This window comes from Lytechinus pictus, chromosome 3, assembly GCF_037042905.1.
Source record: "Lytechinus pictus isolate F3 Inbred chromosome 3, Lp3.0, whole genome shotgun sequence".
Lineage (NCBI taxonomy): Eukaryota > Metazoa > Echinodermata > Echinoidea > Temnopleuroida > Toxopneustidae > Lytechinus > Lytechinus pictus.
Genome location: NC_087247.1, coordinates 45,505,451 through 45,522,823, shown reverse-complemented (window position 1 = coordinate 45,522,823; position 17,373 = coordinate 45,505,451). Strand labels below are relative to the sequence as shown.

Sequence of the window (17,373 nt, the reverse complement as noted above, 5' to 3'; positions counted from 1 at the left end):
AAATGTAAAAATGACCATACGATTGTGATTTTTTGCATGGTCAGCCCCCCCCCCGGCCCCTGTATTGTGACGTATCATCATAGGGGTTTATGGTAGTATCCTCTACAACTTGTTAGATCATGTTAAAATTTGAAAATGTTGGTGGCTCCCCCGATTATAGGCCCCTCCCCCATTTTAAAATTCTGGACCCACCACTGATTTGTCCATAAATTAAACTGATCATGAGAAATTGTTAGGAAAAGAATACATTTATGCAGTATAAAGAGTATTCTTTCCTAGGTTTTCGAATGTGCTCGCTCAACCATGAAAAGTGTGTGGTGATAGAAATGATGTATGATAAAAACATTAGCAATTAAAGTCACATTTGAAACCGAATTTGCCCCCAATATTCACTTTATTACCCTTTAAAATGAGTCTGTGACATTGAAAATACCAATTTTCCCACTTTGATGCGTGCTCACTCATCCATAAATAAACAAATCGATTTCATTTTTGCACATAATTCTGCCCATAGGTTGATAAACATTACTGCCAAATGACATTACTAAAGACAGCCGTGAAAAAAAGTTCCACCATATTGAAACAGGGGTTACTTATTCTTAAACATGTGCACCCATAATGTACACAATTCTATGAGAGACGAAGTCAAAATTTTAACAAATATGAAATGAGGGTTTGTTTCATGGACGGTTTTTGTTACTTCTGCCAATAGTTATTTCATGAAACTTCGTACATGGCTTCGGAGTAACACTATCCAAAAGGCGCGCACACCAAAATAACCATTCAATACGACACAGAGTGGGGCCAAGGCCTTGAACTTTCTTCTCATTTGCATAATTTTCGAATATTGTGTGCTCACTGATGCATTAAACGTCGGGATTTTCATAAAAATCGAATCAAATGAACTATGCAAGGAGGTTTGTGACAGATATCTATAGTAACAAATTGCATTTTTTCCAATAACGTACAAAAGAGCTAATCGCATTCCACATGTTCATTCAAGCGTGGATATTTAATTAAACGCCTTTGAATCATTGAAGCATGTTAATTGGTCATGAACATAACGAAAAAGTTGAGAAAAGATCATTTTCAGTTCCCAAAATGAACCAATACTTGCCTATGATATTTGAAAATCGTATTTTTTGTTTTCAATAAATGTTCATTGAACCGTGAAACGATGAATATTGTTGAAGAAACTCTTCCAAAAATAAATGTCATCATATTCTATCATTTTTATTGATATAAATGTGTAAAAAATCCAATTATACTAAATTTGGACTTGTGTTTATTCAACCGTGAAATTTAGCCAAAAAAGTTGTATCGTCTTTTAGAGAGTACCTTTTACAAGCCTTCTGACTATTTTTTATGATGAGAATGTGGAATTTGTTCCAATAAAATGGAATCAAAGTCATGATATTTGGCTTGTGACTTTTGAAAAGTGACATTTTTGCCTTCTGACGGTGCTCACTGAAGCATGAAGTGAAATACGTCCATAACTTTTACTCAGAGGGTAGCTTATAAAATTACCTACCCGCTCATGTAAAAATATATTAAAAACTCGCATTGGTTCGGAAATTATTGATGTTTGTTTAAGGGGGGACTTACTTTTTTTGTTGTGTATATATTCAACAAAATATTATTGCAAATAGGAGCGGGAGTTCTTTCGAGGCTTAGAACTGAGAACGGGACATTCTATTTACCTAGTTAATCATAAAAAGTATGGGATTTTGCAACAGAAATGATGCGAGCGCGAAGTGCGAGCTGAAAATTTTTATATTCCAATCTGAAAAGTGGACATTTTGAGCACGATTTTAATTAAAGAACAAGTTGTGTATCTCAATCTCGCTTGCTGATTTCTGTGTAACATTGCAATCTAATTTTATTTTTGCACATGCGGAATTATTGGGGGGGGGGGGCAAAACGATATGTTAGCCCCCCAAAAAAATATTTTCATTGGTGGGGCCATCGCCCCCCCCCCCCCCAGGATCGACGCCTCTGCAAATGTGTACTTGAAGAACTGGTTTGTAGACGAAGTAGGATTATAATAATGTGTGATGAGATCAAATGGAAATTACCCGAGGCAGGTGTTTGATCAATCGGCAATTTGCCCTGTATGAATTTTTTTTCTTCATTATTTTAAAACATTAAGTTCATATCTAATGCTGATTTGTATTGATGACACGGTATCCCCCCATCTTCTTTCTCTATGCCCCTCCTCGATTTATCTCAATTTCCTGCTCCTTATTATTACTTGCAAGTTTTGCAGGATTCGTCACTTTTACTGACTAAAGTCCAGACAGTAACATAATCTTTTTTAAAGCGGATCAAAGACTACTGTAACCAAGATATAGCCTAACACAATTAAGGAACAGGGAAAGGCGTGAATCTTGACAAAAATAATACAAATTCAGAATAAATAATCAATTTCATTTTCTAGCCCTACTGTATGGAACGAATTGCTAGGTGTTTTAAGAAACATCCCCCGTAGGAATATATTTAGCAAAATGTTAAAAAGAGTGCTGCTGTCCTGGGTACGATTTTTTAAGAGAGTGGAACAGAAAAGTCGTGCGACTGTCTACGAATTGGAAGTTAGTTGATTTTCATTCCAGTCAGTGTAAGCATTGTATTGATATTGCAGATGAAAACATACCGATTACGTACGATTTTATGTGTCAAAATGCTATTTTTTATATGCGATTTAATAGCTATTTCAGATCGCAGCAGATCGTAAAATGTTAGGTATGACTAAATTGTGATAAAGTTATAATAAAACAATAGATAAATAGAAATGAAAACAATGGAAAAGTTGTAGAAAATAGTAAATGGTTCTCATTATGCCTTTCCCCCTCACCTTTCCCTATTCCAGCTTGTGGAGGATTGTTGCATTTTCTTTCTCTGATCCTGACGCCACGTTCGCAGGTCACACTGCAACCCTCGGTCCAGAAGCTCCACATTGACCACTTCCCATCAACTGTAGTTAGAGATCGAGGAGGGAGAGAGGGTCCGAGAAGGAGGGCGAGAAGGAGAAAGTGGAGATGGGGAGAGATTGAGAGAGAGGGGGAGAGAGAGATGAAGAGAGAGAGAGAGAGAGAGAGAATAATGATATACTGTTTGTAAACTACTAAATCTACCATTTTTAACGCAATTATTGTTAAGTATATAGGGTAAGGTTACGAGGGGGCAAAACGAATATGGCAAATATATGCTCTATTAATTGTCATCGTAGAAGGTATGAATAAAATACAAACGTAAACACGTTAAAACGAGTGAATATTGTATAATAATCTGATTTAAGCTGTAATAAGTCTTTTATGTTTCACTTCAGGTCATCAAGCACAGGGGCCGTGATGTTCTTGACCTCGACTAATGAAGAGCAAGAGTTAGGGGCTGAACGTAGATCCTTCATGAATCTTCAGTGCAGCAATATTATCGACTTACATGGTCATTTCTTTATTCAGATTTAAGGGTAATCGATTGAAATTCCACTGAGGGTCAAACTAATAATGGTTTAACAGAATAGACAGACAATATCCAGCTGCAAATCTGACACCTGTCCGTGCATCCTTGTCATAAACAAAGAGCCAAATTAATGAGAACTAGAAAATACATTTTAATTCTCGCTTACGTTGAATAATAGAATCAATCTTGATACTGCTAATAATTTTTTTTCCAAAGCATAATGCGAACTGATTAAAAAAAAAGTCAGCTTGTTTACATGAATGTTTCATGAAGAAGTGTACAACATAATGTATCTATAGCCAGAAATATTTATCAGGTACACACTTAATTTTTCTTTTGAAAACACGCACAAAAAATCCACAAAGAGGGAGGGGGCACTGCCGATTTTGATTCGCTCCCGAGTGCCACAACAACCACTACAAACCCCAAACTGTAAATCTATACTTGGAAAAAAAAGGTATTTATTATTGAGGGAGAAAAGGTTAATGCGATGTAGAGTCGAAAGTCAGATGAGAGGGTATAGAGGATAGACCCGTACGTTCCCCGGACGTTCTTACCTGGTGGACAAAGTTGATGTCTGGTCTGGTCTAGACACCGTTTGGTCTCTTTAGCTTCCCCTTCACATGGTTTCCCTATACCAACACAATCTCTTGATCTTTCCCTCCATGGCTGATCACAGGTCTTTGTACATTGACTCCAATGTAACCATTCACCCCATTCTGGTTTGAAAAAAATAATAAAAACCGACAAATTGCTTCAACAGTCAACTCAATGAACTAAAATTATATCTACAATTTTCAAGAAAATTGCAAAAAGTGTGAAGGGTTAACACTACTCCAAGGTAACCACTGTATTAATCTGAAATAAGCAGAATTAATACTCAAGTTGATCCGCAAGTATTTTGATTGAATTCAAAATATTGTTTTAACTATCATAATGACGATATTTTGGTCTCACATCGAATAGTATTTTGCTATTATGTTAGCATCCAATGCATCAAAATATGTTTTTGGTTCATAGTTAATGAACTGTATCATGTATATACTTAACAGTGAGATTTGGTAATCAATTACATTCAACCATTTCAACACCCTTCACAATAACCATCATAATTGTCACCACCATCACCAACACCAACACCACCATCATCATCGTCATCATCATCACCAACACTACCACCACTACTATCACCACCATCACCATCATCAACATCATCCTCATCGTCATCATCATCATCGACGTCGTCGTCATCATTATCATCACGATCAACAACACCACAACCACCATCATCATCACCATCGTCATCATCATCATTATCATCATCATCCTCATCATCATCATCACCAACCGCACCACCACCACAATTTCCCTTCATTATCATCATCATCATCTTCATCATTATTTTCTAAATCAATCTTACGTTTGATGCATGACTTCTCACAGGGCGATTCTTCGGTGGACTCTCCTGGACAAGAGTATCCCTGGAGCGGTAAGGGGTTATCGCACTTTCTGTTACGTCTAGCCTTTACTCCATCCTTACATTCTTGAGTGCATGCCCACGGGGACCATTCACTCCATCCACCATATTTATCTGTTGGGGGAAATTATATTCAGGGGCCAAATGCAGGATTTTCGCTAATTTCATTTGTTATTTAACCACGGTACACTCTTACATCATTCAACACTGTAGTCCGTGAGTCAAATCATCACACTAACATGACTAATGGATTGATGAACAACAAGAATCAAAGCATAGGTGATATCAAAGAATTAAAGAGAAACTAAAACATCACAAGGTATGATTGTATGACTTACTAAGCCAAAAAGAGACGAATACAAAATATCAAAAATTATACTAAAGAAAAAATAACACAGAAAATGATGAAAGTCAAAAGAATTCGAAAACAAAGAAAGGTCATAGTAGTAAGTTACGTGGATTTGTTATCAACTCGAACGCAAGGGTCAAAATAAGCTCTTCAGATTAGTTTAAATCAATTTACGTTTAACTGTAGGAATTTGATTGTATTTTTTCTGCACAGGGCCCAGGTTACTTTTACATAATTATCATTTCATCAAAAATAAAACAATCCTGAATGTTACGTGGAATAATAAATTGATTTCTTTCTCATTTAGCACCCATCCTCCTTTGAGTAATATAATTGTATTGAGCATATTTGGTTTATTTGGCATTAATCTTTTAGAACATCCCCCATTTGGTACTTAAAGGATTCTATCGTTAACATTACACAGGTCTATATATATAATGTGGATTGGGATTAAGAGTATTTACTCCATACACGATTAACTATTGATTAAGAAACAATAAAAAAATAAGTTTATTCACATTTCAATTTGAATTCAAACGAATCTTCAGTTCTTCCCGAGTTTCCTCCATGCACAGTTTTAGTCGACAGAAGTCAAGTTGATATGAGTTGCAAACTTTTCCTAATGAACAAAATAAATGCCTACAACCTGGCATACTTTCAAACACGTAAACGGGATAATTAACATCTAAATATATATAATGCATGGCAGAGGTAGACCAATAATGGTTATTATTTGTGCTTGTCTACATAATTACCCTGCTCCTTAATCATTAATGGATATATCCTTGATATATATAGTGCGTCTAAAAAAAAACTCTCAAAAACTGAAAGAAGCTAGAAGGTTTATATTCCTGCCCAGACCAGCATAGTCTCTCAGGAGGGGAAAAGGGGGACAGATGGGAGGGGGCTTAGTGTTCTGTTGACCCTTATCCCACCGACCTACTTCACCTACTTAAGTTCTATGTCCACCCTTATTCTCCTGACTCCCATGAAGACACTGCTGAGATCCTCAAAACAAAGTTAAAATGCTACAGTAACATTGCAAAGGCATGTTCACTCATGTATTACATGTCAATTTAGTAATTCATGAAATTTGCTCAAACAACCGAAACTGATCACGGTTGATCATAACTATTAGCGTACCAGAACACCCTCAACTTTGCAAGTTTCAAACGACTTGCCTCTAAAAAACTGAAAGAAGCTGGAAGACTAATTCCAGCCCAGCCTTATTTTCATACCTTTTATTTCAGTGAGCAGTGCTCACTCTTGCATGAATAGTTTTCTAACTTTTTTGGTGTAATTTGAAAGGTGATTTTATTGGCTTTCCATTTTAAATAAGCTTTCCCCTCAAAGTGATAATTTATTTGGCAGCCATTTCAAAAGTGTATAGTTTTTGAGACGCTCTGTATAATCATATTCTTAATCCACATGTAAAAATGCCAATACCATCCAAGAATTAGACTTTTTCATGTTGACAAATTACTAACCCTTTTAAATTGCCTAACAGAGCCGTTATTATGTCCCCTTGGACACGTTTGATCCCTTACAAAATTCATTTTAAGTTACAAAAGAGAAGAAGAAATAGGGAATAATTATATTCAACTGGTGGCCAGGAATAAAACTATCCCTGAAAATGACGACCGCTGGAATGACACGTTAATATAAATAGTTATATCATAGGCGACTAACAGTAAAACGGAAACACGACCTATTATATCACTGACAGAATAAAGTGCCTCCCACTTTAGAATTGAGAATAGATTGCCTTGATCTTCTTGCTATTTTTGTACGAGCTCCTTGACAAGAGATGACCAAGACTGTCGATTAACGACGTATATGACGTCATATCCCATCTGTTCGTATCTGCAGCCATTGTTTTTACGTATATAACGGGGGAGCAGCTACCGACCGCTGACCTGGGCTTGCCATTGAACGGGGCAATAAAATGCTCTCTTTAAATGTGAGAGAAAAGGAAGGGAGAGAAGGGACAGAAGAACAGATACACATCATTCATTTCATTATTATTATAAAAAAACAGAGATGAAAGAAGATGTACATGTATCATAATTATAGAGCAAATGATAGAGAGGGAAAGAAAGAGAGAGAGGGGGGGGGGTGGAAAGTCGGGATGGATATACTGCAGATAAACAGATATAGATAAATAGATAGCGAGAGAGAGGAAATAAAGGAAAGTGCAACGATCAAAGGCAGAGAGAGGGGGAGAGAGAGAAGGGGCGGGGGAGACAGACAGGAGAGAGCTATAAGCGTATTGTTGCCCAATATTTTAAAATCCAAAAGTACAAAGGATAAAGTAATTCTTGTTTAATATTGTTTATGATGTACCGTTTTTTACTCTATATTATGTCTGGAAGTGCATGCCAGTGGATGATTTTGGCATTTAAAACGAAAAAAAAAATCGACAATCCCGGGAAGATAAGTTCATATCTACTCTTGATCACATGCAAATTTTAAATGAGTAATGAATTCATCGCTGAAACAGATCGTCATCGTCAAATGCTAAGTATTAATGAGTCGTTTCATTATTCGATTTGATGGGAACATTATGAGACACAATGTTAACACTATATGAATATATTATATCAATGAGTGATTGCATATTATGAATGCTATCGTATTTATCAGGGTACTGATCAGATAGATAATTCGTTTTTCTGATTTCGAAACGGAAAAGGCAAAAACGAAATATTGAGTGAACACTTATTCTTCATTCGAGATTTAAAACAGAACAAGTGGAATGCCTCTGGCGGTCTCACCTGCATCACGCGATTCAATATAGCAGCAGTGCTGACTTTGAAAACTACTATAAAATAATTATTCACAAAAAACAACACTCATATAATGATACAATACTACGTTCATTGACATTTGACCTTGATCATGTGACCTAAAACTTGTCAGTGATACTTGATTACCCCTATATCCACATTTTATACACTATATCTATAAACTTTGAAAGGTCATGTGACCTGAAACTCGCACAAGATGTTCAGTGATACTTGGTTACTCTTATGTCCAAGTTTCATGAATCAGATCAATAAACTTTCAAAGTTATGATGGTAATTCAACAGATAGCCCCCACATGGCCAAAGTTCATTGACCTTTGACCTTGGTCATGTGACATGAAATTCGCACAGGTGTTCAGTAATACTTGATTACTCTTATGTCCAAGTTTTATGAACTAGACCAATAAACTTTCAAAGTTATGGTAATTCAACAAATACCCCCAATTTGGCCAAAGTTCATTGACCCTAAATGACCTTTGACCATAATCATGTGACCTGAAACTTGCACAGGATGTTCAGTGATACTTGATTATCTTTATGTCCAATTTTCATGAATCAGATTCATTAACTTTCGAGGTTATGATGGTAATTCAAAAATTTAACCTTCGGTTAAGATTTGGTGTTGACGCCGCCGCCGTCGGAAAAGCGGCGCCTATAGTCTCACTCTACTATGCAGGTGAGACAAACACGGTAATTCTTCAATACATTGAATCAAGAATGAAATATGTAAAAACGGGAAACCAGAAAAACGGTTAAATCTTCCGTTTTACTGATTTTACCTATGGTAATTTTTAGTTTTCCTTTAAAAAACACAAAATTGAATCGAAATTCTCGTTTCCTTTTCCTGTTTTGCGTTCAGGAAACAGAAAATTGAATCGAAATCTCGTTTCCCTTTTTTCTGTTTGGTTTTCACGAAACAGAAACTTGAGCGCGCCTTCTCGTTTCCTTTTTCCGTTTCGAAATCAGAGAAACGAATTATCTAACAGTACCTTGATTCGTATTGTAAAACAAGCCGTTGCGACTGAATATCCATCTATCGTGTGATTTTACGATAGGTGGATGCATCTACAGGAGAATCAATGTCAATGTCTATCTTCTATAATTTCAAGTGTAGGTATAGGACATGGTGTAAACCTAGTTTGAAAGCTGAAAAAATCAGAGATTTTAAAGTTTAACTTACAAACCTGCTTGATAAACTAATTTCTTTAACGTCTATATCATTTAACAACGTGATGTCTCGATCACGTTGCAATGCATGGACTAAGGTAAAGAGTAATTATTACAGCCTTTCTCCTCATTACATGTGTTTCAGGGGTAAAATAACCTTCGATTATTATGACGGAGAGGTGGGGGCATCTGCATATAGACAATCGACAGCTAATGAATCAAGTGTCTTACAATGTCTGTTTATCTAGTTTAGTGGAGATGTTTCCCGGTCAACAGTTTTGTTTTGTGTTATTTTATGACAAGAAAAAATGCTGAGCTAAATAACACTGTTCTAGCAATATGAGCAGAATGTTATTGAAGTGAATGATAAGAAAATTGTGAATTATATTGAGAAGGCGATTGAGGAAGATGAGAAGAAGAAGAAGTATACAGAAGAAGAAGAAGGAGAAGAAGAAGATTATGAAGAAGGAGACTGAGGAGGAGGAGAAGGAGAAGAAGAAGATGTAGAATAAGAAGTAGGAGACTGAAGAGGAGGACGAGGACGAGAAGAAGAAGAAGAGAAGCGGAATGATATGTAAATAGTATAGGGGACGAAGATATATGACACCATGCATTAAACAGTGTTAAAACGAAATTCCCAACCTATTCTAAACAGGAATCAAACGGACAGACTTTACACATCCTAGGGGCCACGGGGGAGGAGATGGGCGCTGAAGCCGCCCATTTTATACAAAAACTTGTTTCAAAATGTCCATCTGATTATGATTGTCTAAATGATCAGCCCCTCACACTTTCAAAATCGTTCCGTGGTCCATTCGTCCGGTTTGAAAACTCTAATTCGTAAAATAACATGTTAATGATGGTAGAACTGACAACTTCAAACGCAATAGTCGATCTCAGTCATCGATCTCGATCATCAGCCAAGCAAACCCTAGGCGAAAACCAACTCTTTAACACAAGTGTTGACGGTGATAGTCATTGACATGATTGATAAAAACCTTCGTGAAATGGGCCAAGTGGGCCCAATAGCTCCTGTTTCGTAAAACTGAAATCAAGAACCAGGAAGGTACAGATTTCGCATGTAAAGCCTGACCTACCACCGTCCCATGTCACGTGCCTGTTTCACAAAAAAAAAACTTAAGTGATTATTCATATTAAAGATATCATTGTAAATACGTCTGGACATCGGCTTCTACATTTAACAACGCCTATCAAACCATTGAAAATAAGAAAGAAATATAAACAATGCGATACGCAGAGACCGCTATGTCAAGAACGTAATATGTAGTAGACTTGTTAACTGCAAAAAAAGGGGTGAACGCTGCATTTTTTAGTACAAATGTCCCACTTGGCACAAATGTTCCTTGAGTCAAAAGAAAAGGATTCATCCAAAGAGACACGCTGTATCTATGCAAATAAGCAAGTAATTTGCATACATTTGCATATTATGTCGATATAGTAAAAACAAGTATTTCAGAATATAGTTTTAACCAGAACTGCCCTAAAATTGGAAATAAAGACTTAGGGTAAGTAAGGGAAGAAAATTGTCATAAAATAATTGGGATATCCTTGTTTATTATTACCTAATTTACATAAATTATGCAAATTATAATTTAAAACAAAGTATTTTTTCATGAATCCTGAACTGTTTTATAAATAACAGCAATTAATACACAATGTCAACATTCTACATGAAAGAGAATATATTAGCGAAAACATCGATATGCTTCATGACAGTATTAGTGTCTTAATTTGCTTAGAAAGAGGGCAAATATGTCCAAATGTATGACGTGATATTGCGCTAAAACGAGACCAAAACAACCTCTATGTCACAGTCACACTCACGAATCGGACAATAAAGCGATCAATGGTATGTCATTCGAGATAACACAATCTCAACACAATAGCTTCCATCGGCTTCTCGTATCGCTTTTGTTGGTGTGTCTGCCACACCGTAATCTATGGTATATACGGGCAAAATGCATTTCGGTACCGGTAAAACACTATTAATTTTGTTTTATTTGTTTCTAATTTGTTTCTCTTGGAAAATTTACAGGAGACATTGCTTTGCAGGTTACTGCTTTAATGAAGCTCTGGCACATGAATCATGACGAATGTACCCCACCTCAATCCATATTTTAACTTTGTTAAAATATATATCTTTTGGAGACCCCAAAGTGGCAAAACTGCATTCCCCGCGGCATTCCCGCTCCTTTACAAAACCAGTTTGACTTGTATTATCGACTTGGAAAAGACAGATGTATGAGACATCAGTTAACATGTTTCCAGAAGATAGTTTTTTTTTTTATTTAAGCCTACGTCCATGGGAGCCCTCCGAATTTACCCAATCTCCTCTCTGTATTTCGACACTAAATAAAAAAAATATCGTGTTTTAAAGCCACCGGCAAGGCAAATTGCGTTTTTGGTATAATAAAGCAACTTTTATATCTATATTTCATATTTATCTATATTAATATTATTATTATCATTAATATTATTATTATTATTATTGTTATCATTATTATTGTTGTTGTTGTTTTGCAGTTTGTAATAATGCTCTAGCACAGTAAAGGCTATAACCCAACAGGAGCATGCCTAGGATACCCTTTCCCCTTTTGGTTTTATGTATTCAAAAATAGTTTATTGTCTTTAGAACTCATATCTTGGAATAGATTGAGGTGAAAATACTCTACAATTGACATGTAGAAGAGCTGTGGTACATTGAAGAAAAGCCACACGTAAGCTCTAAAATACCCCTTTATTGATTCCACTTTATGTTAAATTTAAATATTTTTAGAGTCCATTCGGAAGAAAGATACATTTCTACTACACACAGTAAAGCCTCTTTACTTTCTCCTCTTGAAAAAAAAAACATAGAAGGCATTGTTTTATATCGCATAAAATAAGTTCGTGTACATGACGGTGGCCTGTCGAAGTTGCCCAACCCTTTATTTTGTTTTGACAATATATATTTAGAATATCGTCTAAATGAAGCCCTCATCTGGAAAAGGGCACTTATTAAAGGCAGCATCTACATTATATAGAGGAGGCCTGGTACTTGGAAGCGGGGGCTGAAGCACCCGCAAGATTTTTCTGAAGGGGGGGGGGGGCTGTGCTGCGTGTGTTATTCTCCATAGATAGCACCCCCTGGAATTCCGGCAGATGTGACAAAACGAAAAAAAAAAACGTTACCAAAAAAACACCTTCATTTTGTAGTGCAATCCATTTTGTTTATTTGCTTGTTAAATTTCTTGATGTTAATTTGAAAAGCAAAAAAGTTTCAATGTAAAATTTTGGTCCGAAGAAATTTAACAAGCTTCGGCCCCCTCTTCCCAGTGCCAGGGCCTCCTCTATATAATGTAGATGCTGCCTTTAATAAGTGCCCTTTTCCAGATGAGGGTTTCATTTAGACGATATTCTAAATATATATTGTCGAAACAAAATAAACGGTTGGGCAACTTCGACAGGCCACCGTCACGTACACGAACTTATTTTAAGAGATTTAAAACAATGCCTTCTATGTTTTTTTTTTTCAAGAGGAGAATGCAAAGAATATAGAAATATAGATATAAAAGTTGCTTTATTATACCAAAAAACGCAATTTGCCTTGCCGATGGTTTTAAAACACGATATTTTTTTATTTAAAGTCGAAATACGGAGAGGGGATGGGGTAAATTCGGAGGGCTCCCGTGGGCGTAGGCTTAAATAAACAAAAAAAATCTTTCTTCAGGAAACATGTTGACTGATGTCTCATACATCTGTCTTTTCCAAGTCGATTATACAAGTCAAACTGGTTTTGTGGCGGGAATGCAGGGGGATGCAGTTTTGCCACCTCGGGGTCTCCAAAAAGATATATATTTTAATAAAGTTAAAATATGGATTGAGGTAGGATACATTCGTCATGATTCATGTGCCAGAGTTTCATGAAAGCAGTAACCTGCAAAGCAATGTCTCCTGTAAATTTTCCAAGAGAAACAAATTAGAAACAAATAAAACAAAATTAATAGTGTTTTACCGATACCGAAATGCATTTTGTCCGTATGTATCATAGATTACGGTGTGGCAGACACACCAACAAAAGCGATACGAGAAGCCGATGAAAGCTATTGTGTTGAGATTGTGTTATCTCGAATGACATACCATTGATCGCTTTATTGTCCGATTCGTGAGTGTGACTGTGACATAGAGATTGTTTTGGTCTCGTTTTAGCGCAATATCACGTCATACATTTGGACATATTTGCCCTCTTTCTAAGCAAATTAAGACACTAATACTGTCATGAAGCATATCGATGTTTTCGCTAATATATTATCTTTCATGTAGAATGTTGACATTGTGTATTAGTTGCTGTTTTTTAAAAGCAGTTCAGGATTCATGAAAAAATACTTTGTTTTAAATTATAATTTGCATAATTTATGTAAATTAGGTAATAATAAACAAGGATATCCCAATTATTTTATGACAATTTTTTTCCCTTTCTTACCCTAAGTCTTTATTTCCAATTTTAGGGCAGTTCTGGTTAAAACTATATTCTGAAATACTTGTTTTTACTATATCGACATAATATGCAAATGTATGCAAATTACTTGCTTATTTGCATAGATACAGCGTGTCTCTTTGGATGAATCTTTTTCTTTTGACTCAAGGAACATTTGTGCCAAGTGGGACATTTGTACTCAAAAATGCAGCGTTCAACCTCTTAACAAGTCTACTAATGGTCAAAATTGTGAGTTTGTGGAGATTATTGTGACGGGGCGTACGCCTTTGATGTGACCCCAATGCAATTCATGTAAAATGTCTTTCTATTTAAATGATCAACACTGGATGTCTTCGCCTCCGCTTTGTGAAGTGGCATCTAATCGAACACAGGAAAGCAATTTAAGTAAATAGCTCATTTTATGGCGGGGCACGTCCATGACTCCAATTTTCGGTTGACATTAGAACGTCTAGGAGTATGTCACGTATCTTGATGCACCAGTTTGTTACCCCTTTTCAGTGCATTTCAAATACTAACATTAATCCTAATATACCCGAGGGATCTTAGTGCGATATGTTCAACTCGAAAGCAGATTTCGCTACGACGTTTCCTGACTTTTTTGTTCAATTCTTGCATAATAAAAATGGAAGGGCATGCGAAGCTAACGCAATATTACGTAAGTATACTTCATATGATCAGATAAAAAAAATGCTTTAAAAACGTGATTGTATGTTTAATTCCAATTCAGATTACTTTTTATATAGCTAAAATTCATTAAAGGTATTATCCTTTTTACTTCTAGTGTTTAAAATCAATTATTTTCATGTTGATTTTAATTATTAAAAAAAGGCTCAACGCCTACTTCCTTCGGAAAAAATAAAAGAACAAAAAGTAAAACACAAATACATGAGAAATTATTGAAACAATAAAATACATATTACATAATTTTGATATTTTACTTTTTCGCATATTAGATTTGCCAACTAGGCCACATTTTCACGACCCAAACTTAGAGCATAATTTTGATGTCTGGCATACATAAGCATATGGATTAGGCTATGAGCAACATGCTACCATTTTTCAGCGCGAACGTGCAGTCGACGGCTGAAACAGCTCTATAATATTCGTATAATGACTCCCCAGGGGCTGTTGAGAAACATCTTTGACAATAAATTATTCCACTTGTTTGTATGTTTGTGATTAGCTTTGCGAAAAGTTTCATGAATCATACCTGTCTTTATGCTACTTTTGACGACCAGACAATTAAAAATTCATAGATTTGAACATCTACGAGATTCGTATTTCAAATACACCATAATGGAGCTTTTCTTCATGATATGACTTGACATTAGTTATTTGATAACCTAAAATGTCATTATTGTAAAGAAATGAACATATTATGATGGTCTGTTCGTGAAATATTCATGAATTTGAAATTACTTTGAACGATGAGATAAGTATTCCAAGTCCCATCTACATCCATCATTCCGTCATGATAATGAACGAATTCTACAAAGCTTTTACTCCGGTGAATGAGGGTACTAGTTGAAATTATGCAAAAGGAAAACAAATTATGCAAAAGAGAAACTGGCAGAGTGATGAAGGTATATACTTACCCGCTCTTGTATTTGCTAAAAAAGATGTAGGGTGTAAAAAAAAGAAGTGTTATTACTAACAAGATAAATAATCTATTTTAGACTGACAAAATTGCATAGGTCATAATTGCGTCTTTATGAATAATCTTGACCCGAAATTTACCGGATCTATACCACAGGGATGCTTATGGTCTGATTCGATTTTACACATTGATTAGCTGCTGAGCCCCCAGACAGGCGTCTTTCATGGTTTTCAAATGTTTTTCTGGTATCATCAAATTTTAATATATATCTAGGTCAAGAGAAACTGGCTTTAAAAATCGGCTCAAGGCAACTTACGAGGGCATCTTGCGAAGCATTCTTCCTCTTCTGAGGCACTTCCTTCTGGACAGTTCTCTGGAGCTACCCGCATACGACTGTCCAGTGATACGGTGTCTCCTGCCTTGGTACAGAACCGAATCCGAACATTGGTCCCCTCCCCACAAAGGCCACTGTTATAGGTACAAGTCCAGGGCTCCCACGAAGACCAGGTCCCGACGAAGCTCCCTATGAATATTTTTAAGAGATCGGAAGATTTTTACTCCATTTTCTAACTAGGATTTATTTATGGCTTTTCAATCGTAGCAAATTTGAAATGACAGTGTTTTGTTAAACAAAATATTAACACAGAATTTAAAATGACACGTGGGCAGATTGGGATTCACAACAGAGTCGGACTCTGTCAGAGACATTGAAATGGATAAGAAGAGGATATTTCAGATGAAACAGAGAGAAAAATGTAAATGAGAAGGTGGGAGCCGGGTGGGAAAGTGAGCGAGTAAATTCATCTAGAATAATGATATTCGAAACAAAAATACAATCACCCAGACATCCATATACGCCCATAATAATGAAATTGGAAAACTTCATTATTTCAATGTAAAAAAAACACATCTTGATGTATTTATGATTAAGAGTATAAATTTTCTCATGCTTATGAGAACTGTTTACTTGCACGTATATATAGCATGCCTGTTGGATGATTTTAATATGATATATTCATAGTTATTAGCCATGTTCGAATAATTATATTGACAGGCAAGAATAGCACGTGCCATGGGATGTCGACCAGCCACGTGTAAATGAGCGTAGAACGTCATCATTCTAACAACGACTCGGTATTCATCTTATCGTCGATGACATCATTACGTCAATTGTCCCTTATCATTCTCCTAATCATTGTCGGTATGGTGAAACGCTGACAAATTTATCATATTTCACAGGATTTCCGATGATAACATCATACTTTTTATCGACTTGCATTCCATTAATCTATTATCAACTGTTGGATGACACAAGGTGTGAACATAATTGTGACTGATGTTGATATTAATTCGGGAATGTTTGCAAACTATCAGGAATCATTCTAGGTTTGCATAAAACCACTGTTACCATCATGATAGATTACCGATTCCCTTCCCAGTTCTCATAAGCTGTATGTCTACATATAGTGTCAGTGATTTCCTGTTGTAATTTGGGGATGAGGATGGTCAAACCTGCAAATAGCACGACAATAGTACAAAATTTACATTGTGCAATTTCGATGTATATTTTTTTTCACGGATGAAACAAGAAAATGCAATTCCAATAATTTTTCCATCTTTACCCCTTCCCTCCCAGAGACTAGAATGTGAAGTCTAATTCCGTTGTCTTCTCTTTCCTCTCTGGTTTCTCTTTCACATCTCTCTCTCATTATCTTTCTCTCTATTTCACAATATTCCTTGTATTTGATATTCTTTCTCACCTTTTTCAGTTTATAATATCCTTCTATAGCCTTCAAGTCTTCTTCATCGGTTTGTCAATGTTCTATCATTCAAGTAGTTTGTAGCATGGATACGTATGTATTTATCCATCAGTGATTAATCAAGGATATCGAAAAATGGGGGTACCCCTGCCTTTATCCGCCACTCTCTATTGATGTTCATGTGTATTACTTTTGTTAATTGTGGGCCAATTAATTTGCATCATAATATAATCATGGTTATATTCTATAAGATTTTTATTGT

At 35.9% G+C, this 17,373-nt stretch overlaps 1 protein-coding gene across 1 annotated transcript; it reads right to left on the bottom strand.

Annotated features, from left to right (window-relative positions):
* Positions 1-2,324: 2,324 nt before the first annotated feature.
* On the bottom strand, positions 2,325-15,740 carry LOC135153432 (properdin-like). The gene is made up of 5 exons (XM_064095989.1): positions 15,668-15,740; positions 4,880-5,050; positions 4,017-4,178; positions 2,852-2,971; positions 2,325-2,386 (listed from the first exon to the last, which is right to left on the bottom strand). Exons 1-5 carry the CDS (start codon positions 15,738-15,740, stop codon positions 2,325-2,327), a joined length of 588 nt encoding a protein of 195 aa, XP_063952059.1.
* Between the last annotated feature and the right edge of the window lie 1,633 nt (positions 15,741-17,373).